Below are 26,979 nucleotides of genomic sequence, written 5' to 3' on the forward strand. Positions count from 1 at the left end.
GACTAAAAATAAAGGGATAGACAAAAGTTCACCAAGCAAGTGGAAAGCAAAAGAAAGCATAGTGATCCCAATATCACACAAAGTATAATTCAAGCCCCAAAGTATTAAACATGACATAGAAGGACAATTGTACTGCAAAAGTCACAGTCCTCAATGAACAGATAACGCATTAATATTTATGCACCAAATGACACAGCAACCACCTTTTTGAAGCAAGAACTACAAAGAATGCAAGAAGTCATAGATAAACGTTCGCTAATAATAGGAGACTTTAATGCACCATTTTCAGTACGATACAAATCAAGTGGAAAACAGTATGGATGGAGACAGAATGTACATATTGATTAGGAAACAATAATCCATAGGACAGGTATTTTGAATATATGTGAAGTCTACACCATGACAATAGTGTCTATGGTACAGTCACAGACACTGATCATTTATTAGCTCACAAAGAAAATATCAGTAGTTTCCATAAAATGTGAATATTACAAGCAACATTCTCTGATTAAAATGCAATCACAATGAGAATATGCTAATAAAAACAAAAATAGAAAGGTCTTTCTACCTGAAAATGTAGGGATCTCCTATTAATTTCTGTGTGAAATGGGAACTACAAACTGAAATTACAGAATTAAAAAATAATAATGACAATAAAAGCACTACATATCAGAATCTATGGAATATATTTAATGAAGTGATCAGGGAAAAAATTTTTTTGCATTAAACATATTTATTCAGGAAACTGAAACAACAGAAAACTGAATTAAGATCCTAGCTCATAAAACTGGAAAAAAAATTTAAAAGTAAACCAAAAGAAAGCATTAAAAAGGACATAATAAAAGTAAAAGCAGAAATTAATGAAGAGAAAGATAGAAAAATGGTCTAAAAATTAAAATATAGTTTTGTATAGATGAACAATATAGAAAAACTATGACCTAACTTTATCAAGAGAAAAATGGATAAAGGAAGAACAAATATGCAAAATAAGAAATGACAAGAGTGAAATCAGCATTGAAACAAAAGAAATTTTAAAACTCATATGAGATTCTAGGTAAACAAATTTGAAACCAAATTTGAAAACCTACAGGAAATGAATAATGTCCTAAGGAAATCCAAGTTACCAAAATTGACCCTGTTAGAGTTAGAATGCTGAAACAGATCAGTTTCTATAGAAGGAATATACAACACAAAGTTATTAGGGGACAACTCCACCAAAGAAACAAACAAACAAACCTGGACCCAGATGATTTCAAGAGGAAAAAGGTAAAACTACATCCATATCTCACTCCATAGTCAAAAAAATAGACTCCAAATAGATTAGAGAGTTAAATGTATGAAATGAAACCATACAAGTATTAGAAGAAAACATGGGGGCATTCCTCTTTAATCTTGGTGTAGGAAAAGACTTTCTATGACTCAAATTCCAGAGGCAATTAATTAACTAATTTCATAAATTTGATTACCTATTCAAAATTTGCATGGCAAATGCACCATAAACAAAGTCAAAAGACAACTAACAAATGGGTAAACTTTTGCAACATATACCACAGGCGAAGGACTAATAAATTTAATATATGAAGGACTCTTGAAAATTGAAGGACATAGAGGCAGTACCAGGTAAGAAAGAGCAGACAATTCAGTATAACTGACGTAGAGTGGGTCAAGGGAGGATTACTATCAAGTTAGGGTTAGGAGGAGCACTGGAGGAGAGACATACTTAGCTCTGCAATTTAGGAAGAATAGTAAATTGGCTTGGTGCAAGTGAATTAGAAAGGCAAGGAGAGGGGTTCAGAAGCTTTTAAAGTAATCAATCTAAGAGATAGTGGTGGCTCAGACTAAGAAAGTGACTATGAGGATTAAGAAGGAAAGATGAATTAAAGAGCTATTGAAGAGTTAGAATTTACTGGATTTATAAACCAAACAGACGTGGGTGAGTTGGGAGTCCTGGATGAAACCTGAGATTTCAGCAAAAGCAATGAGGTAGATGTTAGTGTCACAGAGAATGTAGAGAATGCAAACATTTAAATTCTGTCTCAGGATTACATATGATGATCCATGTAAATTTTTCACTGCTGTCCTCCGCACACGGAAATTATGAAATAAGGTTAGTCGTTGTTACTTCAGGCTAAACTGGTTTGATTTGTCCTAACAGAATCGACTATAAAGTACTATTCACAATACATATTGACATTCTTTAAGCAGATCTGAATTCAAATTGCACAACTTTCTAGCTTTGTGACTCTAGACTCTTCCTCAGGAAAAAAAAAGAGTAATAATATCAACCTGGCAGCGTTTTTATGAGAATTAGAGATAAGAGAGGTAAAGTGCTTTGAGTGATACCTATCACATAGTAAGAACTTAGTAAACTATAGTTTAAACAAAAGGCAACATTGTTGGTTTCATGCCTCTAAATTAGGACAAGAGATTTGCCCTTGTTTATCTTTGTATTTCCCATAGACCCTACCCGCCCTAGAAGAGGGTCTTATACGTAATAGATACTCAATAAATAAGTATCAAATCTATGATAATTGTTTGTTGCTTGACCTTTCTTTTTTCCTGCTTATCTGCCCAAGGCTGTTAACCTTCGTTTTAAAAGTATTCTTTTCATAGTTATAACCCCTTCTCCTTGCTCAAAATTTATTTTGCTTAATATCCCCCTCTCTCTCTCTTACAGGCAAATGATGACCCATGCTTCCTAATTTCTGACACTTTCTTATAAAACTTCTTGACAACTACTCCCATCTCCACTCCCAACCCCACACAGGAGTTTCATTCAACAGTGGAATCTCAGTCCGTCTGGCTTGGCTGTGATGGAAATTACTCAGGCTGCTGAATTTTTCTGAAACTCTCGCTGATCTCCAGAACTTCCACCAGAATTAAGAACAGTCAATTAATGACATGGTCAAACAGCTTGAATTTAATCAAAGTGAGCCATAGCCACCAGAAAAAAGGCATTTAATTTGATCTGAAATATTTGCACAAGAAAATATGTCAAATCTCAGACATGACTTGTGATTAACACCTCTATAAAAATAAAGAGCAATTTGAAATTTTTAAAAAATTGAGTGCAAGGGACCAAAAACTCAATCGAAAAGTGAGGAAAATATAAAAACAGACAATTCAACAAAAAAAATAGGATATAAAAATGCCCATTAAGTACATGAAAAATGTTCAAACTCAATACATAATTAGAGAACTGCTGATTAAAACCACACTGAGATACCTATCAGACAAGCAAAAAATTAAAAAGTGTGATGACAGAATCTGTTGAAGAGTCTGTGGCGAAGCAGTCATTCACATACATTGCTGCTGAGAATACAAATCAGTGCAACACTTCCACAGAGAAATTGGCCATACCTAACATAACCTTTCAGCCCAGAAATCCCGATTCTAAGAATCTATATTTGAAGATGAACTTCCAACAATCCAAAAATACATATGCACAAGGATGTTCATTGCAACATAGTTTGTAATTGCAAAATATTGGAAATAACTGAAACGCCCATAGATAGGAGAGTGTTTGAATAAATTGTGCAACATTGGCACAATGGAGTCCTATACAACTGTAAAAAGGAATGAAGAACTGATACGGAATGATTTCTATGACATACTGCCCAAGAGAAGAAAATTAAGGTGCAGCAGGGCAAAAAAAAAGGTTCCAAAAATGTGCTTCTCCATAAAAGCAAGGAGAACACCTCAAAAACTGTCAAAATCAACTTTTTCAGAAGTCTGGAAATTAACCTAAGTCTTGCAACAACCCAAGGAGGATTTATTTAAGAAAAATGACTGCATTTTGGTAAGAACAGTGAGTTTGGTGGTGCTTTAACTAGCACTCATTTCATTCCCCTCCCTTAGCTCCTCAGTAGCTTTGAAAAGGCAATTGCTTCACAACTAAAGCAGTTCTGAAAACCAGAAACCTAGTGGCCACTGAAGGAGACTTAACAGGTTTGGGGTTGCACAAAATTCTTTGCGTGGGTTTTAGTAGGTTGTGTCTTTCAAGGAATTGGTCCATTTCATCTAGTTATCAAATTTATGAGCATAGAAGTGTTCATAGTATTCTTTTATTATCCTCTTAATATCTTTGGGATCACTAGAGATGACCGGTCTTTCATTTCTGATATTAGCAATTTGTATTCTCTCTCTTTATTTTGTAGCTAGCCTGGCTAGAGATTTACCAATTTTATTGATCTCTTCAAAGAATTAGCTTTCCATTTCATTAATTTTAATCTATCAATTTCCTGTTTTCAATGTTATTGATTTCTGATCTGATCTTTATTGTTTCTTTCCTTCTGTTTGTTTTAGACTCATATTACACTTCTCTCTCTACTATCCCATATCCACAAACATATATATATACACCAATCTTCATAGCAGTATTATTCGCAATAGTCAAAAGGTGGAAACAATCCAAACTTTCACTGGTAGATGAATGGATAAACAACATGTGGTACATAAGTACAAAAGAATATTATTCAGCCTTAAAAATGAATGAAATTTTGATCTATGCTACAACATGGATGCACTTTGAAAACTATGCTAAAAAACAACAACTAGCTGGGTAGGTGGGGTGAACTCATGATATAGTCAAGACCCATAAACCCAGGCGGGCAACCCACAAATAGGAGGATAATTACAACTGCAGAGGTTCTCCCTAAGGAACATGGGGTCTGAGCCCCACCTCAGGCTCCCCAGCCTGGGGGCCCTTTGCTGGGAAGATGAGCCCCCCAGAGCATTTGGCTTTGAAGGCCAGTGGGGTTTACTTTTGGGAGTCCCAGAGAGCTGGGGGGAAATAAAAATTCCATGCTTAAAGGGGCACACAAAATCTCATATGCTCTGGGACCCAGGGCAGAAGCAATAATTTGAAAGAAGCTTGGGTCAGACCTACCTGCTGATCTTGGAGAATCTCCCAGAGAGGCAGGAATCAACTGCAGCTCACCCTGGGAATATAGACACTGGTGCTGGCAAGTGTCATTTTGGAATTCTCCTTCTAGTTTATTAGCCTCAGGACCCACATCTGCCCCTGCCCACCAGACTGTAGACACCCATACCAGAATGCCTCAGGTCAAGCAACTAGCCAGGCAGGGACACAGCCTCACCCACCAACAAGCAGGCTGCCTTCAGAACCTCAGAGCCCACAGCCACCCCTAGACATGGACCTGCCCACCAGAGGGCCCAGAACCTGGTCCCACACAACAGTGCACCAGCACTAGACCTGATACCCCCAGGGCCCTCCAGCCAGGGACCCTGGGATCCCAGCTCCACCCACCAGTGGGCAGGCACCAGCCCCAGAATCCCTGGGCCGACCCACCAGTGAGCCTGCTGTAGCCTCAGGAACAGTCTTACCCATTAGCAGGCAGACACTAGCCATAGGACTACCATAGCCCCTCAGCCTATGGACCCAGCCGATCCACCAACAAGCCAGTACCAGCCCTGGGACCATCTGGGCCATTTCCCTGCCCACTAGCAGGCCAACACAAGCTTTGAAACATCCCAGACCCTGCAACCAGCTGTTTCAGGAACCTGCCCCACCCACCTGTGGCCCAAAACCAGCTCTGAGACCCTGGAATCCTGCAGCCAGGACCCAAGACCCAGGAACCATGACCCAGGACCCAGCTCTGCCTGGGCCCTAACTCCATCCACCAGTGAGCCAGCACTAGCCCCAGGGCTCCCTAGGATTCTGCAGTCAGCTGCCTTGTGACCTGGCCCCACCAAACAGTTGCCAGCAGGCTCCATACCAGGCAGCCAACTGGATGGGAGACCAAGCAAGCCTACCAGACCACCCACAGAAGTCAGCCCATCACAACAAAAGAAGCCATGCAGCCTACATTGGGGGCATCCCTAGAGCATATAGTTCTTGTGACCAGAGGGAACTGTGTTGCTGAGATGCATATAGGATGTCTCCTACAAAAGGCCACATCTCCAAGGTTGAGGAATGTAACCAAACTACCAGATACATAGAAATAAAACCAGCAAGTTAGACAAACTGAGGCAACAGAGTAATATGTTCCAAATGAAGGAACAAGATAAAATCCCAGAAGAAGAACTAAGTGAAATGGAGATAGGCAATCTACCTGAGGAAGAGTTCAGGGTAATGATAGTGAAAAATGATCAAAAATCTCAAGAAAAGAATAGATGGACAAAGCAGGAAGTTAGAAGTCTTAAACAAAGAGTTAGAAAATATAAAGAACAACCAAAGAGAGATGAAAATACAATAACTGAAATGAAAAATACACTGGAAGGAATCAGCAATAGAATAAATGATTCAGAAGAACAGATGAGTGAGCTGGAAGACAGAGTAGTGGAAATCACTGATACTGAACAAAAAAAAAGAACAAAGAATGAAAAGAAATGGGGACTATTTAAGAGACCTCTGGGACAACATTAAGCACATTAGTATTCCCATTATAGGGGTCCCAGGAGAAGAAGAGAAAGAACAATTACTTTCTCTTCTCTGCAAATAGACTAAATGCTCCAATCAAAAAACTAAGAGTGGCTGAATGGATACCAAAAAAAAAAAAAAAAAAAAACCTGTATATATGCTGCCTACAAGATACTCACTTCTGATCTAAAGACACACACAGAAACTGAAGAGATGGAAAAAGATATTCCATGCAAACAGAAATCAAAAGAAAGCCAAGGTAGCAGTACTTATATCAGACAAAATAGACTTTAATAAAGACTCTTACAAGAGACAAGGAAGGACATTACATAATGATCAAGGGATCAATCCAAGAAGAAGATGTAATAATTGTTAAGTAGATATGCACCCAACATAGAAGCACCTCAATATATAAGGCAAATGTTAGCAGACATATAAGAAGAAATTGACAGTAACACAATAATAGTGGGGGACTTTAACACCCCACTTACATCAATGGACAGATCATCCAGACAGAAAATCAATAAGGAAACAGTGGCATTAAATGACACTTTAGACCAGATAGACTTAATAGATTATATATATATATATAATAGATTATATATATAGAGAGAGAGATAGAGAGACAGAGAGAGACAGAGAGAGAGAGAGAGGGAATATTCCAACCAAAAACAGAAGAATACATATTCATTTCAAGTGCACATGGAATGTTCTCCAGGATAGATCACACACCAGTCCATAAAACAAGCCTCTGTAAATTTAAGAAAATTGAAATCATATCAAGCATCTTTTCTGACTACAGTGCTATGAGACTACAGATCAACTGCAAAAACACATGGAGGCTAAGCAATATGCTACTAAACACACAGTGGATCACTAAAGAAATCTAAGAAGAAAAAAGTACCTGGAAACAAATGAAAACAAAGCACAATGACCCAAAAATCCATGGGACACAGCTAAAACAGTTCTAAGAGGGAAGTTTATACCAATAAAAGCTGTCTCAAGAAACAAGAAAAATCTCAAATAAACAACCTAACATTACACCTAAAGGAAGTAGAGAAAGAAAGAACAAACAAAACCAAAGTTAGTAGAAGGAAAGAAATCATAAAGATCAAAGCAGAAAAAAAAATGAAATAGAGACTAAAAGAACAATAAAAAGATCAATGAAACTAAAAGCTGGTTCTTTGGAAAGATAAACATAATTGATAAACCTTTAGCCAAACTCACCAAGGAAAAAAGGGAGAGGGCTTAAATCAATAAAATCAGAAATGAAAAAGAAGGTAAAACCAACACCACAGAAATACAAAGGATAATAAGAGACTCCTATAAAAAACTATATGCCAATAAAATGGACAACCTAGAAGAAATAGACAAATTCCTAGAAATATACAATATCCCAAGACTGAACCAGGAAGACAGGGAAAATATGAACAGACCAATTACCATCAATGAAGTGGAATCAGTAATCAAAAAACTCCCAACAAATAAAAGTCCAGGACCAGATGGCTTCACAAGTGAACTAGACACAACATTTAGAGAAGAGTTAACACCTATCCTTCTCAAACTCTTCCAAAAATTGCCAAGAAAGGAACACTTCTGAACTCATTCCACGAGGCCAGCATCATCCTGATACTAAAACCAGACAAAGATATCACAAAAAAAGAAAAGTATAGGCCAATATCACTAATAAACATAGATGCAAAAATCCTCAGCAAAATATTAGCCATCCAAATCCAACAATACATTAAAAGGATCATATACCATGATCAAGTGGAATTTATCTCAGGGATACAAGGATTTTTCAATATTCACAAATCAATCAACGTTATATACCACATTAACAAATCTGAGAATAAAAACTATATAATCATCTCAATAGATGTAGAAAAATCTTCTGACAAAATTCAACATTCATTTATGACAAAAACTCTCCAGAAAGTGGGTATAGAGGGAACATACCTCAACAAAATAAAGGCGATATGTGATAACATAACTATGCTAACATCATAGTTAACCGTGAAAAGCTGAAAACATTTCCTCTAAGATCAGGAACAAGACAAGGATGCCCACTCATGCTCACCATTTTTTTTCAACATAGTATTGGAGGTCCTAGTCACAGCAATCAGAGAAGAAAAATGAAAGGAATCCAAATTGAAAAGGAAGAAGTAAAATTGTCACTGTCTGCTGATGAGATGATGCTATACATAGAAAAGCCTAAAGATGCCACCAGAAAAATACTAAAGCTCATCAATGAATTTGGTAAAGTTGCAGGATACAAAATTAATGTACAGAAATCTGTTGCATTTCTATACACTAACAATGAACTATCAGAAAGAGAAATTAAGGAAACAATCCCATTTACAATCACATCAAAAGAATAAAATACCTAGGAATTAATCTACCTAAGGATATTAAAGACCTATATTCATAAAACTGTAAGACACTGATGAAAGAAATTGAAGATGACACAAACAGGTAGAAAGATATTCCATGTTCATGGATTGGAAGAATTAATATTGTTACAATGACCATACTACCCAAGGCAATCTACAGATTCAATGCAATCCTTATCAAAATACCAATGGCATTTTCCAAAGAAATAGAACAAATAATTTTAAAATTTGTATGGAAACACAAAGGACTCTGAATAGCCAAAACAATCTTGAAAAAGAACAAAGCTGGAGGAATTATGCTCCCCGACTTTAGACTATACTACAAAGCTATAGTCATCAAAACACTATGGTACTGGCACAAAAACAGACATATAGATCAATGGAGCAGAACAGAGATCCCAGAAATATACCCACGCACATATAGTCAATTAATCTACGACAAAAGAGGCAAGAATACACAATGGAGAAGACAGTCCCCTCAATAAGTGGTGCTGGGAAAACCGGACAGCTACACGTAAAAGAACAAAATTAGAACATTTTCTAACACCATATACAAAAATAAACTCAAAATGGATTAAAGACCTATATGTAAGCCTGGAAACCGTAATACTTCTAGAAGAATACATAGGCAAAACAGTCTTTGACTTAAATAGTAGCAATATTTTTTGGGATCTGTTTCCTAAGGCAAAGGAAACAAAAACAAAAATAAACAATGGGACCTAATTTAACTTAAAAGCTTTTGCATAGCAAAGGATACCATCGAAAAAAATGAAAAGAGAACCTACTAAATAGGAAAAAATTTTGCAAATGATATTATCCATTAGGGGTTAATATCAAAAATATATAAACAGCTCATACAACTCAACATCAAAAAACAATCAACATCAAAAAACAAACAGCCTAACTGAAAAATGGGCAGATGACCTGAGTAGCCATTTTCCAAAGAGGAAATGCAGATGGCCAGGAGGCACATGAAAAGATGCTCAACATCACTAATTATCAAAGAAATGCAAATCAAAACCACAATGCGATATCACCTCATCCCTGTCAGAATGTCTATCGTCAAAAAAACTGCTAATAATAAATGTTGGCAAGGATGTGGAGATAAAGAACCCTTGTAAACTGTTGGTAGGAACGTAAAATGGTGCAGCCCTGTGGAAAGCAGTATGCAGGTTCCTCAGAAAACTAAAAATGGAACCACCATATGATCCAGCAATTCCACTCCTGAGTATATAGCCAAAGAAAATGAAAACATTAAATAAAAATACATATGCACCCCAATGTTCGTAGCGGCATTATTTACAATAGCAGAGATAAGGAAGCAACCTATGTGTCCATCAACAGATGAATGGGTAAAGAAGATATGGCATATATATATATATATATATATATGAGATGGAATACTACTCAGCCATAAAAAAGAATGAAAATTTGCCATTTGCAGCAACATGATGGACTTGGAGCATATTATGCTTAGTGAAACAAGTCAGACGAGAAAGACAAATACTGTATGATATCACTTATATGTGTAATCTAAAAAGACAAAAAACAAAAAACTACCGAATATAACAAAAAGAAACAGACTCACACATAGAGAGTACAAACTAGTGGTTACCAATGGAGAGAGGGAAGGGGGTGGGGAAAGATAGAGATAGTGGATTAAGAGGTACAAATTATTATGTATAAAATAAATAAGCTACAAGGATATATTGTACACCACAAGGAATATAGCGATATTTTATAATAACTATAAATGGAGTATCACCTTTAAAATTGTGATTCATTATGTTGTACCCTTGAAACATATAATATTGTACATCAACTATACCTCAATTTTAAGAAAACCCAACATCGAATACTTTAAAATGATGAAATTTATGGTAAATGAATTATATCTCGATAAAAATGTTTATGTATTTACTATAGAAAGTGTTAAAACGTGTGTCTTTTCACATATGCATTTTGGTTTTGTTAACAAAATCACATACCATTCTCTGCTTTTTCAACTTAATATGACTTGAAGATATTCCACATCATTAAATCTTCCTATGACAGTTTTTAAAAAGAACTGCTGATACGTCCAACAACACTCATGCTTCTCAAAAGCATGTTTACTGAAATTAGCCAGATTCAAAAGCATACATGTTATTCTATTCCCTTTAATGAAATTCAGAAATGGGCAAAACTGATCTGTGATATTAGAGCTTAGACTAGTGGTCAACTTTTGGGGAGTTATTGACTGAGTTGGGGCATTTAAGGGCCTTCTGGGGTACTAGAAGTGTTCTGTATCTTCATCTGGAAGATGGTGATATAAAAATATGCCTATAAGTAAAAATCCATTTATCTGTATGCTTAACATGTTTGCATATCATTGTATATAAACTATAGTTCAATTAAAAATAAAAAACAAAAAATAAATAAATAAAAAACAATGTGGCATTGGTGCAAGGCTGGACAAACAGACCAATGGAATAGACTAAACTGCTCAGAAAGAGCTTGATGATTGATGATAGATAGATAGATAGATAGATGATAGATAATTTTTATTTTTATATGACTAACCAATTTACAACAAAGTCTCCACTACAGTTCAGTTGGGCAAAGGATGGTCTTTTCAATAAATGGTGATTAAATGAAAATACGAACCTTGACTATATTAAAAAATGAATCTTGACCCCCTACCTCACACCAAAAACAGAAAATTGTCCCCCTACCTCACACCAAACACAGAAAATTAACTTCAGACTAAACATAGACTTAAATGTTAAAGGCAAAATAATAAAGTTTCTAAAAGAAAAACTAGGAGAATATATTCGTTATATTAGTCAGAAATTTCTTAAACAGAAATTATTAGTCATAAAAAAACTAATAAATTGCCCTTCATAATATTAAGGATTTTTGCTCATCAAAAGATACAATAAGAGAGAGAGAAGGCAAACCACAGACCGAGAAGATATTCGTGAAATACATATATTTGTATCCAGAATATATAAAGAACTTCTACTTCCAATAAGAAGACAGGAACCTCAGATTTAAAACAGTCAAAATATTTGTTCAAACTTTTCACTTTTTAGAATATCCAAATGGACGATGACCATGTGAGAAGATGGTCAACATCATTATTCATTAAAGAACTGGGGCTTCCCTGGTGGCGCAGTGGTTGAGAGTCCGCCTGCTGATGCAGGGGACACGGGTTCGTGCCCCGGTTCGGGAAGATTCCACATGCCGTGGAGCGGCTGGGCCCGTGAGCCATGGCCGCTGAGCCTGCGCGTGTGGAGCCTGTGCTCCGCAACGGGAGAGGCCACAACAGTGAGAGGCCCTCATACTGCAAAAAAAAAAAAAAAAAAAAAGAAAAGAATTGAAAACTGAAAATACAATGAAATAGCAGTAGACATCCAGAAAAATATCTAAAATTAAAAGGGCTGAAAATGCTGAATGTTGGCAAGAATGCAGAACATCTTGAATTCTAATGCATTGCTAGTAAGAATATAAATTGTTTCAACCACTTTGGAAAAATATTTGGCAGTGCTTACTAAAACTAAATACACATATACTCACGACTCAGGAATTCCAATCCTAGGTGTATTTCCAAGAGCAATGAGTTCATATATGTACCAAAAGGCATGTACAAGAATGTTCATTAACAGCTTTCTTCATAATAGCTCCAAACTAGAATACACACCGAATGTCCACCTATGGTAGAATTGATAAGAAGTTCTTATACTCAATACAATGGAATTCTACACAGCAATAAGAAGGATGGACTGCTTCTACCCAAAGTAATATGGATAAATCTCACAGACAAAATGATAAGTGAAAGAAGCCAGATACAAGAGAGTATATTCCGTATGCTTCCACTGAAATAAAGCGTGAGAACCAACAAAATTAAGCTGGCATAATGGAACCTTCTAAGTGCTGGAGATGTTCTATATCTTGATTTGTGTGGTGGTTACATAGGTGTGTACATAAGTAAAAATTCGTTCAACTTTACACCGAAGATTTATGTACCTCACTGTGTGTAAAATTATAACTTTATATAAAATTAAATTAAAAGGCATGTACAAAAATCTTTATAGAAGCATTTTTCATAGTAGTCCCAAATCATAAACAACCTAAAGGTCCGTCAATAATAGAATCAATCTGTAAATTATGGTATATTCATATTGTAGAGTACTACAGAAAAATGAAAACACACCCCAAACTACTGATACAAAAACATGACTGAATCTCAAAAACATACCTAATTGAGCAAAAGAAGCCAGACTAACATATGATTTAACAATTCCACTCCTAGATATATTTCCAAAAGAATTGAAATCAGGGACTCAAATACTTGTAAATCAATGTTCATAGCAACCCAAAAGTGGAAATAGCCCAAATTCCATCAGTGGATGAATGGACGAACACGATGCGGTGTATCCATACAACCGAATATTATTCAGCCATGAAAACAATGCAGTACTGACACCTGCTACAACACGAATGAACCCTGAAAACATTAAGTTCAGTAAAAGAAGCCAGACCCCAAATGACAAATAATATATGATTCCATTTATATCAGGTACCTAGAATAGGCAAGTCCATAGAGACAGAAAGTAGAATAGAGGTTACCAGGGGCTGGGGGAGAGGGGAACAGGGAGTTCGCATTTAAAGGCTACAGAATTTATGTTTGGGATGATGAAGAAGTTCTGGAAGTGAACAGTGGTGATGATCGCACAACATTGTGAATGTACTTAATGCCACAGAATTGCACACTTACAAATGGTTGAAATGGTAAGTTTTATGTTATGTATATTTTATCACTATTTTTAAAAAGAAACGGGACAAATACATACTGCATGCTTCCATCTATATGAAGTTCTAGAACAGGCAAAATTAATGTATGGTGATAGAGGTCAGGACAGCGTTTGCCTTTGGTTGGAGTATTGACTGGAAGGATACAAAAGGGAGCCTTCTGGAGGGTCAAAGTGGTCATTACACGGGTGCATACCTGTGTAAAAATATGGTCAAACTTTCACTTTACAGTCTATACATTATATTTCCATTTAAAAAGAAAATAAAGAGGAATAGAAACTGGGGGAAACCGCCGTTTAAAATTTGCTTCCATTTCTTTATCCCTTGATCATGGAGACTTCGGCTCACCTGGAGGCAGATTCTCTCTTTGGGGAAGTCGGTAAGATTGGCCCTTCTGATTCTACTTGTATAAAACCAGAAGCTGTGCGTTGTCATGGAGACAACTACAAAGCACCTTAAAACTGACCGCAGAGATTCAGTGTCTTGCCTTGGTTACTCATAGTGGGCGTGGCTAGTCAGAGATGTGCTTATGAGGCTTCTTGACTTTGGGGGTGGAAAGGGACAGGATAAGGGAAAGAGGGGCAGAGAAAAATATTTCTTGGCCATGTACAAACAGGAGGCACTGCGCTTCAACCGTTGCTTCTTCCCATGGGAGTGGGTTATGGGGGCAGAGGTGGGGAGGCAGGAATGATGAACGCACCTTGCAAGTGAGCAGAGTGGATGAAGTGGCTGCTTTCATAAGACTCTGTAAGACTCTGGGCATAAGCAGTGTTGCTTCGGGCACCTCAGAGCAGAGTGTGAAACAAAGCTGTAAAAAGTGCCAAGAGTTTCTTCACCTCTCCCATCACCTCTCAGAACCCTGCACCCAGTTCGGAGCATTGAGACGCAGCATCCTTGGTTTGAACACTTGCAATCTTACCCAAAGCAAAGCTCCTTGAGTGAGGGCAGACAGGGAGAATGTGGAAAACATGGGGAGAGGGTGGCAACTGTAAAGCGATTTGAGCACACGAGCAAGCATCCTTTTTGCATGTCCAGGGAAACTAGGCAGAAATGTTGACAAGGAATCAGCCTGAGGTACAGCAGCCACTCTGTTGGGACCACTGTAATTTGGGCATCAGAAGTGAAGATGACCTCAGCTTATACTTACAGTCCAGTTAAACCTGGATAGAACAACCATATACATGCCTAACTCCGTGGGCCTATGTATATGTGCGTGTTTTAATGTGTATACTTTCTTAACCAAATTGATATCCTACCATGTATTCTTTTGAATCTTTTATTTTTATGGAGTAGTCTGTTTGGGGCATTACGTCGTCTTTGGAGATTCTTTTGAGGCTATGTTCCTGAGGCTAGGACGTTTGCCCAGTTGCTGGGGTCTTGCCACCTAACTTCCAGCTAGAGAGGAACCCACCTGTCTGCCCGCCCCTCACTCCTGTGCCTCCCCCCCACTGGACTGTGGGCTCCGTTACTTGGTCCCAGTAGCCTCCGGAGTTGTGACATAATTGGGGCCCAGCTCCACTCCTTCCATGGGGGTAAAAGAGGACCCGGTTTCAGAAGCCTTGGCAGTACTAGTAAGAAGAACCCACCACACCCAGGGAGCCCTCCTCTGCCTCCAGCCCGCCCCGACCTGGCCACAGTTTGCTAAGCCAGGCAACTGTGGAGAGAGGGGTCATGTGACTCGCCCTGGGGTACAGCAGGGAGGGTACTTGCATCTGAGTCTCTTGATCCCCCAAGGGGTATGCTTTTCCACCCACCCCCAAGCCTCCCCACAAGTGAATCTGGTGGAGGAAGCAAATTTTATCCACAGATCACACACCAAAGACACAAAAACATTTATTTAATTGCTACCACAAACAGAGAACTAACTTAAGGCAGTATAACACATTTCCACTTATCCTTACAATCTTTTGTACAGTAAACTTTAAGTGTCAATTTGAATCAATAATCGAGATTTTTATTAAACAACGTTTTCTTGAATTCTAGAGAAAAATCACTTCCTGGGCTGTCAAGTGCGACGATACAAGACATCTACACCTTAACACGGTGGATCACAGGACCTCAGCCTCCCCCCACCATCCCCACCACAGCTGGGAGGCTCAGAGGGATGGGGCAGGAGGGAACGGCTTTTGAAGCAGCACTTGTTTACAAGTCCAGGCAGTACTCCATTCACTTCTGGCTACCAGTTATTCCCTCAAATTCCCTTCTGAATGAAAAAGAAAAATGTAAAAACTGATTGCGTAAAAACATCAGGCTGTGTATAATATTAAAAGCATGACTGTAACTGATCCTAGCAACCATAAGTTTGGATGTGGGGAGAAACCAGTTTATGGATAGATTTGTTTTTAAGGAACTAAATGGAAGAAAATCCTGGCAAATACTATAAAAGGTAAAGTAACTACGAATAAAGTAAACACATATCATTTGCATTCGTGTTTGACTACGAAAATCAGCACCAATGTATTTGGTGCGGCAACATCTTTCCTTTTGCCATTTGATCTCATAGGCATAAATATTTATTTTAATAAGAGCTCAGTAAATTGTGTTCTTCAGATAGGGGTCATATTTTGTTGCTGGAATTTAGAAAGGAAACTGTTTCAAATACTTGTACTTTATCGCAATTGCCTTTCTTACTGCCGTTAAATGTACAATAAATACTTAAACACATAAAGCTCTGCGGTCACATTCACTTTACAGAAGGCTTTACCACAGCGCACCTTTACCATTGCGCATGCGCTCCTCCCCCACCCACCCACCCCCCCCCCTTGAGGAATGGGAGGAGAGAGCAGGAACAAGGAGAAGGAAATGAGGAGTGGGGAGAAACGGTTACACAGGAGTGGGGAAAAGCCGAAGTCTACAAGTTCAAGGATCACTGTGGGCTCACAGTCAACCACAGGAGGAAAGGGAGGCTCAGAAAAACAGAAGCCAAACTTGAGGGGAAATTGGTCTCTAAAGGAGCAAGCGCGCGCGCGCGCGCACACACACACACACACACACACACTCTCACACTTTTGCAGACATAATGGAAAGGAGGAGTATGCCTGAAAGGTAGGTGTAGCTTACACTCTCTGTCAGTGTCTGCATGTATCTGTGTGCAGGTGCACTAAGATATCTCACTTTGTATTACATATGCTAGCCAACCTCGAAAGGGGACCACTGCTTGGCCGCCCCTAAGATCACACAGACACTTCATCAGAATCAGCTTCAACATCAATAACCACAACCTCCTGGTAATCATCGGTGGCAATGGTGACCACAAAGGGGTCAACAGGGGCAGCAGCAGGCTCCAGCGGGCTGGCAACAGGCTTGGGGGACTCAGCGGCAGGGCTGGAGGCGGGCTCAGGGAGGTCAGTGATGTCACACTCCAGGTGGCCAGCAGCAGTGGGCTCAGGCTGGCCGGCGATGGCAGGCTCCAGGTGGCTGGTGGCAACGGGCTCAGGATAGTCGGCAGGCTCGGGGTGGGTGGTAGCAGGCTTGGTGTGGCCAGTGGTGGGTTTAGGGCAGCTGGTGGCAGGGCTGAAGGTAGCCTTGGAGTGGCTGCCAGCAGGGATGTGGTGGCCAGTGACAGGCTTGGGGTGGCTAGAGGCAGGCTTGAAATAGACAGAGTCAGCCTTGAAGTGGACAGAGGCAGGCTTAGGGTAGACAGTGGCAGACTTGGGGTGACCAGAGGTAGACCTGGAATGGCCAGAGGCAGATTTACGGTGGCCAGAGGCAGGCCTGGAGTGACTAAAGACAGACTTATGGTGAACAGAGGCAGATGTGCGGTGGGCAGAGGCAGACCTGGAGTGGCCGGAGGCTGGCCTGGAGTGGCCGGAGGCACACTCAGGTTGGCCAGCTGCAGCATCACCAGGTAGTGGAACATTTCGGACGCTCATCGGTATTTCCTCCACAGCAGTACAGGCTTGTTCGCGGGCTCGGTCACGGGTGCGGGCGCGGGCGCGGGCGAAGGCTCGGGCCTCCCGCATTTCCCGAACATCAGTGATGAGGCCAGAGAAGAACTGGATAGGATGCCGCATAGCATGGAAGATGGTAAAGTATTCCCTTCGGAAATTCTCATTGAGGAGACCGTAGATCACAGCATTGAGGCAGCTGTTGAAGTAGGCTACAAAGTAGGATGCAAGATAAAGCCAGTTGGGGACCTTGCCTGCCATCTCCTTTGGACTGACAGCCACCAAGACAGTGAGCACGTTGATAGGACACCAGCACCCTGCAAAGAGGAGGAAGATCACAAACATGGTTAGAAAATTGCGAACCTCGGCAAGCTGGTTGTCAGGATTCTGCCCAGCCTGGTCGCGGACTGCCAGCACTTTGGTCCAGATCCTCACGTAGCAGAAACCCACTATGAGCAGAGGGAGGACAAAGTGGATGCAGACGATGGTCACAGCAAAGGCAGAGTTGTTCAGATAGTTGAAGATGCAGGTGTAGGTGCGAGGATCATACTCGATGGTGCCAATGTACATGTTGGGCAGGACAGCCAGGACGGTCATGATCCAGGTGACAACCAGGTAAATGCAGGTATTGCGCACACTGAAGATGCGCTCATACTGGAGGCTGTGACAGATGTAGCAGTAACGGTTGATAGCAATTGCCACAATATTGAAGATAGAACCGACCACACTCAGCCCTGTGATGAATCCAACCATCTGGCACTGTAACTGGCTCATATCCCAGCCACCAACGGCCATGGCATGCAGCATCAGAGGATAGGGGTAGACGGCCACCAGCATATCAGCCACAGAGAGGCTAACCACGAAGATGTTGCCTGAAAAGCATATTGGGGCGGGGCGGGGTGGGGTGGGGCGGGGGTGGGGGTGGGGGCGAGGGAGGAAGACAGAGAAGAACAAATGGTTACATTTGGAAATCTACAAATATAAGCTGGAAGAAAAGGCCAGCTGGAGTCGTGACAATTTCGACTTCTAGAATTCTTTTCAAGAAATACAGTTGTGTTTTTATTTTTAGTTACAAGAATGTCCCAGATGATTCCGATGCACAAGCAGGTTTGGGGGACCTGTCCTTTGACAACCTTTTTTTCCTTTCAAACAACATCATCTCTGCTTTGGGAAAAAAGTGAAGTCAGAAAGCAGTAAACACGAAAGCCCGTTGGGGAGCCCTTCACACTCCCACACACACAGACCTGTGGCCATCATTTTGAACAAAAACAAAACGCGAAGTTTTGGCGGAGTACGGGTGGGGGGAGGGAGGGAGTAGAGGGGAGCTGGATGGAGCTGTCTGTCGGAAACAGGCTGGAGGGTAGGGACTGGGGTGGGTGGCGAGATTGGAGGACTGTCAGGAAGCCTCAACCTCCCCCAAGCCCGAAAAAAAAATTAGCCCTCTGCCTTCTCTAACGTACCATCGCATTTACAACGCAAACATGTCTAAAGAGAACTGTCCGAGAAAGGGCATGTCGTCTTCTTAAGCGGTCTTTCCCAGCGGGATCAGACAATAATCTAAGACTTAGCCCAGTAAATACTTACCATTTCAGAGGTAACCTAAGAGTAAAAACTGAGGGTGGGGAGAGGCCCTGTAAAATTTAGTCTGAGAAAGTGAGCAAAGAGGGGAAAAAATCAGGAAAATCCCTGCAAGGATTAGCAGAATTGCTTGCTTCACGCGGGTCCCCGAGCAGAGCCGGGCACCAGCACGTTCGCCACCCTGCACACTGGTTCCAGGCCCCCGGTCCCGGGCTTTACTGGAGCCTGCGGGCTAAACAGGAAAGTGCCGGTGGGGGGGGGGCACTCCTGTTTTGTAGGGCGGCGGGAGGAACGCTGTTTGAAAACCTGCAAGGCCAAGTGCAGATGCGGAGCCCTTTCTCTGGAAACACCTCATTGCTAATTAGCATTGGTTTGGCAAAATATTGCACTTCATCTCGGACTGGGAGAAAATGAGCACTTTTAAAAGGGCAAAGGAACGGCTCGTTCTGCTTCCTTCCGCCAGCACTGCCAAGGCCAGGCCTCGGCGCTTTCTACCCAAGAGGTTCTTTCTAGGGTTTTCCCTCAAAGTAATGAATTCGGAGGAGAAAAGAGGAGAAGAGATAGGGCAAAGACTTAAAAACAAAACCACAACAACGCTAAAAACCTTTATTTGAATTATGGAAGGAAAGGAAGGTGAAGGAGAAAAGGAAATAAGAGAAAATGGACTTTGCAGGTGCCCCACCCCCCGGGGGCTCCGGGGTTGGGCCCCTTGGGACCGCTCTGCTGGAGCGCACGTGAGATCCAAGTGTGCGGCCCCACGTCTCCGGGGGACCGAGGAGAAATCAGACACACCCATCAAAAGTTTAAAAGAAAACTTTTAATGACTGTGTGCCCGTCACTGCATTTGGAAACTTCTGTGGTGTTTGTGATTCCTCGTCCAAGCAAAGTAATCCCCCAGAGAGTGGCGGCCTCCGCTCCCCGGCACCCCGCCCGTCCGGGTCCTGTGGGTGCCCGACCCCCTCAGACCCCGCCCCCTCGCTCCCCTCTGCCCTCCGGTCCCAGCCGGCCGGGATCCAGGCAGCGGAGGCCCTGGGCGCCGCCCCTTCCCATCCGGGGCCCGAGCTGGGCGTTTGGGCCCCTTGGCCCCTCCCCCACCTCCCCTCTCGAGCCCTCTCCCGCCCAACCTGCAAAGGCGGCTCAAGGCTCCGCAGCGTCTGCCGCCCCCGCCCCCGGCAAGGGGCGCAGCGCCCTGCAGCCTCCAGCACCGTCCCCCAGGCCCGCTCGCAGCCGGCCCCCTCCCCTTGGCACTGGCAGGCCGCGAGGGGAGTCTCGCTCGCCGCCCCACCTCGTCCCACATCCGCGCGCTCTGCAGTCTCCCTTGCGCCCCCCACCATCCCCTCTGAGCTCTCCTGCAGCCCTCCCGCGATCCTCACCGGTTCTGCCGTCTTCTGTGCCCCCGGGACGCCGAGCTCCCGAACCTTTCCGCCGCCCCGCCCTGCGACCCCCGGTACCCCGCTTACGGACTTCGGGGTCTCCGCCGCCGCCGCCGCCGCCGTCGCTGCCACCGCCTGCTGCGCCCAGCCGGCCGCTCGCCTCTCTCCGCTGTGCGCCCTGGGACGGGCGGACGGAGCTCGGCTCTGGCGGGCTCAGACCGCCCTGCTTCACACTCAGGCGCGGGGGTCTGCGCTCCGCCGCCCGGGAGCTGCCCGGGAGCCACCCTGGAGTCACGGGGCTGCGGCGAGCGGGGACTCGGCCGGGCTTGGGCTCGGCCGCCGCGCTGCGCTCCGGCAAGCGCCGCCTCAGCCGCCGAGAACTTAACTTTACCGGAGCGGGTAGCAACCCCGCTGCTCCCTCCGCGTTAATTCCTCCCGCGCTGCCTCGGCGCGGCCACCTCTGCGGCGTCCGGCTCGGCGTGCTGTCCCCGGGCGGCCGCCGGACTCTCCGCTCGGGTGCCGGCTCCCTCTGCATCAGGTTCCCGACGGGGCCGGGCTCGGCGGTGTGCCGCGCACCGCAGGGACGGGGATTTGCACTTGGTTGCCCAGAGCTTCTCCGAACCTCCGCAGCCTGGAGAAGCTCTGAGTTTATGGCCCCCCCCCCCCACGGCGGAACATCATCACTCAGGCTCGCAGGGAAATGGGGAGCAGGATCCATCCACGGGTTCCCTATTGCAGGAGCCCAAACTAACACCCTAGGTAGGGGTTGCAAGTGGCTGCACGGTGGGTAGGGAGAAGGAAAGGGGTCTTACCAGAATTTCGGAGCTTCTTGTTCTTTGACACAGCCAAAATGACCATGGAGTTGCCGATCAGGTCTACGACTATGGTGATGACCATTGCGCAGAACATAAAGATGATTAGAGCCGGTGGGTAGTCTGGCTGCGGCAGTTTACAGCCAACACAGCCGTATGGGCTGGGAACTGCCAGGGTAGGCCTCATGTTGCTGCTGGAGACCGTTAGGTCCTCCCAGCCGGGTCTGGACAGCGAACACCAGCTCTGTCGCCAGGAGCTTCAGGAAAGCTGTCACCCCTCCGAGAGTCGGAGAGCAAATGACAGCACTCCCGCCCCTCTCCGATGAGCTTTTAAAGCCTCAAGAGGTGGCTAGCCCCACCCCAAATCCCTCCCCCCGACCAATCAGAGCTCCCTGATCACCCCCGCTTTGATCTCCAACTCTTTTTGGACAAATCCACATCGAGGTGTCGTCTTGCTTCCGGCTGCCTTGTATGTGCTTCCCCTCTAGCCGCTCCGCCTCCCACCACATCCCCCAGGTACCCTGCGTCGTGACCAGCTCAGAATCCACCTCCTCCCCACCAGCCACTGCGCATCCGTTTCTAGCAAGTTCTCCCTCCCTCTCTTACGCAAACACCTGGCAAAGCGCTGTAGATTGCAGAGCGGGGCTATAGGGTCCCTCTTGGGGGTCCAGTGCCAACCCAAGCTTGTCTGAAGCCCCCAGCAGAGCATGAGGAGTGGCCAGTGGCCCCTTGGACCCTAGGTATTCGCCTCTGCAGTCTCCTTGAGAGGTTCATCCCATCCCAGTGTTTTGCCTTTTCAAAGCCTTCTATACTCCGCGGAAAGCAGGGGACAGCTGCTGGGGGCTTCCATCCCCAATCTGGACAGCAGCCTCTAGGGAATTTATTCCCACTCTGGTGCTTGGCAGGAGCTGGTTGGCTCCCTTAGCAGCAGCAGCGGGTGGCACTCAATCCGGTCCCCGACTTGTGTTTTCCTTGAGGAGATGGCCCCTACGTCAGGCTCTGGGAGCAGGGATCGTGTCTGTACTCTGGGAGTGAGAAGAGGTAGATGGTGGCCGCTTGCCCCCAACTCTGGGGCAAGCGAGAGTGAGAGCGCGTCCCCTTCCCTGCTGCCTGGCGCCCTGGCTGCGGGAGCTTCGAGGCTGCTCTGGGAAAAAGTAAAACGGGGGATAAAGCCCTTCTCTTGGACTGCCACTCCTCAAAGAAACCCGGGACGAGCGGCTCCGACTCCCGTCCCCTCTCTAGGTGCTCCGCACGCCTTACGGAGTGGCGCGGGGCACTCGGGTAAGCTCGGGGAGCTGTGCCGGAGCGGCGGGACAGGCGCGGAGGTGCTGGGCTGCGCAGCCTGGAAGCCACCGGCAGACCAGAGGCCCCCGCTCCAGGAATAACTCAGCTCAGTCCTTTTCCCTTGCGGGGGGGTCTCATTTCAACCTCAACTGGGTCGGGCCGCCCCCTGCCCCGCGGATCTCCCTCCGCAGGCGTCACAGTTCCCTGCGGTGCGCCCAGGCTCTCGGAGCGCACGGGCTACGGGAAATCCGAAGTATTCGGGCTACAGGGGCGAGATTCGGATACTCGTTCCCTCAACGACCTTGGTTACGGGGGTGGATTTTGTGCCGGCTACTAAAAGTTATGACTCTTGTTGAGAAACCTCCCAGAAAATTTCAGCAAGCACCTTGAAACTTGTCCCAGACTAGCCTTCTTGCTGCAGTGGGGGGATAGGGGGTTGCACTGTCCCGGAGCGCCACCGTCTGGACACTGCCGCCCTCCTGACCCGCGGGGAAGGAGACGGACACAGGGGTTGGGGGCTGGGGCGCGTTCCGCGAGGGACTTCAACATTTAGGGACCTTTAACGGAAAGACAGATACGACTGAAAAATCAAGAGTGCATGCACTTTCTCTCGCTGAAAAGTCCAAACTAGTAATGTGTCTCCTTGTTTGAAGATGAACCCCTCACCCCGATACTGCGCACGCTACTGAGAAGAGAATCGGCATGAATAACGATCTCCCGCCTGGAGCCTTTTCTCATTCATTATCTCATCGCCCCCCGTCGCCTGGATCCCCGGCCGCGCGCTGTCTGGGCCGGACTTAGCCAGGATTTACCGTAAACGCAGCACAGCTATGAGCCCCGAAAAGAGACCAAAGCCGAAAGGCCGCCCACACCGTGAAGTAGTTCTTCACATCTGGCTGCTGATGCTGGGTCCCCGAGGGTTTGGATCCTTTTACTCGTGGCAAAGAGCGGTTTTTAATTCAAATAAACAAAAATTGGAATGAGAAAAGGAAATCAGCATTCTAATGACTTAAGACACTGGAGTGTCCCCTACCCAAGCCACCTCCCCCCACCCAAAGTCTTGTAAACAGAGCTGGCAAACTGTTATCCAGTGCACTGTACTCCTAGATGACGTGACCCCAGAGCAGGCGGAGGCCCAGGACACTGGAAATTCTGGATGGACTACGGCCTGGACTTCCTTGGGACTGAGGGCCGAGCAGGAGAGAGGGTGACCTGAATCCCCTGGCCCCCGCCCCTGTTTGAACACTGCTTGATCGTGACCTCATGGGGCTTGTATTTTTCAAATACTAGACAAGTAGGAGAAGCAACTATTTTAATAATGGAGGGGCAGAGAATTCTGCATCTGGTTAAATTAATTTTCTTATTTTTATGAATTATCTTAATAAAAATTCTGAACGTAGTCCCTATCCTAAGAAAAACAGATGGATATCGAATCCATTATGTGGATGCATATGAGGAAGAAAAGCGGTCAGGCTCTGCCCCAGTAGGACAGGATCCACAGGCAATAAGTTCAATTATTTTGGAAGTTAAGGGAGTAGCTTTTTATTGGATAGAGTGCAGTGCATATGGTTTATTTAAGCTTCCAAAAGATTTTTAATTAAGTGTCTTTCTAAAAGGGCTGCTACGAAGTGCTAATAACCGGCGATGGAGAGAAACACTTTATTGGGGATATGAAAGCTATTAAGGTATAGATTCAAAATAGAGGAGAGCTAGGATGTTCCCTGGGGATCCCAGGAAAACCGTGGAAACCCATATGGAAGTTGGGAAGGAGAAAAAGCGATGGATAGTGGACAGAGAATGTATAGAGAGTTTGCAGTCCTGGAACCCAGTCAGCGTGGTCCTTTCCCCTAGGTCACTTATTATGAGATTAGGGAGACCAGGGAGCCCCAAAGGACCCCCAGGACTGAAAGCTCGGGACATCCCAGGCAGAGGTGGTGCCGACTGGTGCTCTGTACGGAAGGTAGACATTAGAAGATTTTTCCCCTCTTCTTGTTGATGCAGAAACCTTTCATCTTAGCCTCCACATTTCTCATCTTTTTCTTTAAGGTTTTTTTTTTTGAAGTATAGTTAATTTACAAGATTGTTTTAGTTTCAGGTGTACAGCAGAGTGACTCAGATATATATATTTGTATGTGTGTGTTCTTTTTCAGATTCTTTTCCATTATAGGTTATTACAAGATATTGAGTAGAGTTCCCTGTGCTATACAGAAGGTCCTTGTTGTTTGCCTATTTTTTATATAGCGGTGTGTATATGTTAATCCCAAACTCCTAATTTATCTCGCCTCCCCCCGCATTACTCATCTTTTGAAAAACTGAAGATCAGGGTGGGCCTGGCAGTCAGGGTGGCAGCTGGCCACTCTTTCAAAGTGAGTGAGAGCAAGCGAGTGATTTTTTTCTGCACACACAAGGATAGTGCTACATCTTCAGACCTCTTATTATAGAGGCAATGGCAGGTTACTTTTCATCATCCTTCTTGTTCACCCTCAAGTACTATAATGATACCTCACTTGTAATTAGTGCATTGTAAGTTTAAATAATAATTTTATAATTTCAAAAAATCCCATCAGTACTATAATGATGTTCACCCTCAAGTACTATAATGATACCTCGCTTGTAATTAGTGCATTGTAAGTTTAAATAAGCTTTTTAGAGTTTCCAAAAGTCCCATCAGGGATATATTCTCACAACAATGCCATTTAACAGGTGGGGAAACTGAGGTGCAGAGAGGGCAAAGGGCTTCCCCAAGGCCATGCCAAGGTTAGTGGAGGAGCCTCTCTCCCACAGCCCAGCTTCGGAAGGTAGTGTTTTGCTCTGAGACTTGATTGGGTGGATTCTGTGTTCTCCTTTTTGTTGTTGTTCTATTTTTTGTTTGATTATTTTTATTGAGATACATTCACATACTATATTCACCCTTTTCAAGTGCACAATTCAGTGCGGGTTTTTTTGTACATTCCCTAAGTTGTACAGCCATCATTACTATCAAATTTCAGAACATTCCCATCAACCCAGAGAGAAACCCTGTATCCACTAGCAGTCTCTCCCCATTCCCTCCAGCCCCTCAGCTCCTAGGAACCACTAACCTGATGTGTGTCTCATATGAATAGGATTGTACAATATGTGGTCTTTTGTGCCTGGCTGCTTTCCCTTAGCATAATATCTTCAAGGTCATCCATACTGTAGCGTGTGTTAGTCCTTCATTCTTGTTTATGGCCATATAGTATTCCATTGTATGAAGAGACTGCATTTTGTTTATCCAGTCATCCATCAATGGACCTTTGGGTTGTTTCCAATTTTTGGCTATTATGAGTAATGCTGCTATGAACATTTTGAGTTCTCTTTCAGCCCCCAAGCAACCACTGGCCCAAGAGAGACAGAGGGCCTCTAAGTGTCAGTTCACACCTCCTCTCCCACCCAGGGAGGGCAGGACGGCTAAGGGCTGCCCCAGTCACTCCGACCTTCTTTGACCAGTACTCCTCTGACGTTACCAGATCGTCTGCTGAAGCCACATTAGACCATTGACTGACACTTTAATATATGAAAACTGGCAAAACGAGAATTTGGTGCAAACCCCGTAAGAGTGAAAAAGTCTTTCAGTTTGAGTACAAGCAGAACATTCTTCATTTGTTCTTGAACTTTGGGGGATGTCTTATCTCTTCTTGGGACAGTACACAGGAGTCTGGAAGGTGCTTTGCACACCCAGTCCCTGCTCCCTCGCAAACTGCTCCTACCCCAGCACTGAGCAGATGCCTGATGCAAGGAGACTGCATTTGGCTCAATTCTTGAAAATGAAAACAAGATTGGACCCAGCTCTGCCACTGGTCAGCTGTATGACCCTGGGCATGTGACCTAACCTCTTTGTCTCAGTCTCCTCAGCTATAAAATGCAGATAATAATGGTGCCTCAAAACTCGTCATAGGGTGAATGGGGGAGTTGGATGAGATAATACATGCAAGCACTTAGAACACTCTCAAGAATGGAGTGGGCATTCAGCAATCACTGGCTATTCTTCTTGTCATTATTCTGAACATTTCTAATACTTTAAACTCTATTTGGTTACAATTCCATAGAAGACAGAGGCTCTCTGAGACATCAGAGACTCTGTCCCCTGCTGGCTCTTGCCTCTAGGCTCTAATTCCTGGCAGAAGCCACCCAATGGGCACTCACCAGCATCCCAGGCCACCATGACACGTGACAGTGTGTTAGATGGAAAGGGACATACAGAGTGACTCGCATTTCCAGTGCCCCCCTGAGATGCTTCACTGATACAATTTGTATGTTTTCCATGAGAAGGAACGATCAGATTTCTTGACATCAGTCAGAATAAAAGCATGGAAGATGGTTGGTCTAGAGACGGGTCAGACCTGAAGTCCACAGGGGGCTGGGGGAGCTGGGTTTCAGCAGAGCGTGGGACCAGCCCAGGCTGAAGAAGGTCTAGTCCCAGGTCGAGGATGGGGGCCAGGACTCCAGGGGCAAGGC

General features: G+C 44.0%; 1 protein-coding gene across 1 annotated transcript; it reads right to left on the reverse strand.

Moving 5' to 3' along the window:
- Window positions 1-16,742: 16,742 nt before the first annotated feature.
- On the reverse strand, window positions 16,743-21,406 carry GPR50 (G protein-coupled receptor 50). Its single transcript, XM_030846970.2, has 2 exons — window positions 21,220-21,406; window positions 16,743-18,328 (listed from the first exon to the last, which is right to left on the reverse strand). Exons 1-2 carry the CDS (start codon window positions 21,404-21,406, stop codon window positions 16,743-16,745), a joined length of 1,773 nt encoding a protein of 590 aa, XP_030702830.1.
- Window positions 21,407-26,979: the final 5,573 nt, after the last annotated feature.

This window comes from Globicephala melas, chromosome X (assembly GCF_963455315.2).
Source record: "Globicephala melas chromosome X, mGloMel1.2, whole genome shotgun sequence".
In the NCBI taxonomy this organism is placed as follows: domain Eukaryota; kingdom Metazoa; phylum Chordata; class Mammalia; order Artiodactyla; family Delphinidae; genus Globicephala; species Globicephala melas.

Coding starts and splice junctions, on each gene's coding strand:
- GPR50 (XM_030846970.2), bottom strand. CDS start 21,406: ATGAGGCCTACCCTGGCAGTTCCCAGCCCATACGGCTGTGTTGGCTGT. Junction 18,329..21,219: donor CAAGAAGCTCCGAAATTCTG/GTAAGACCCCTT, acceptor TATGCTTTTCAG/GCAACATCTTCGTGGTTAGC.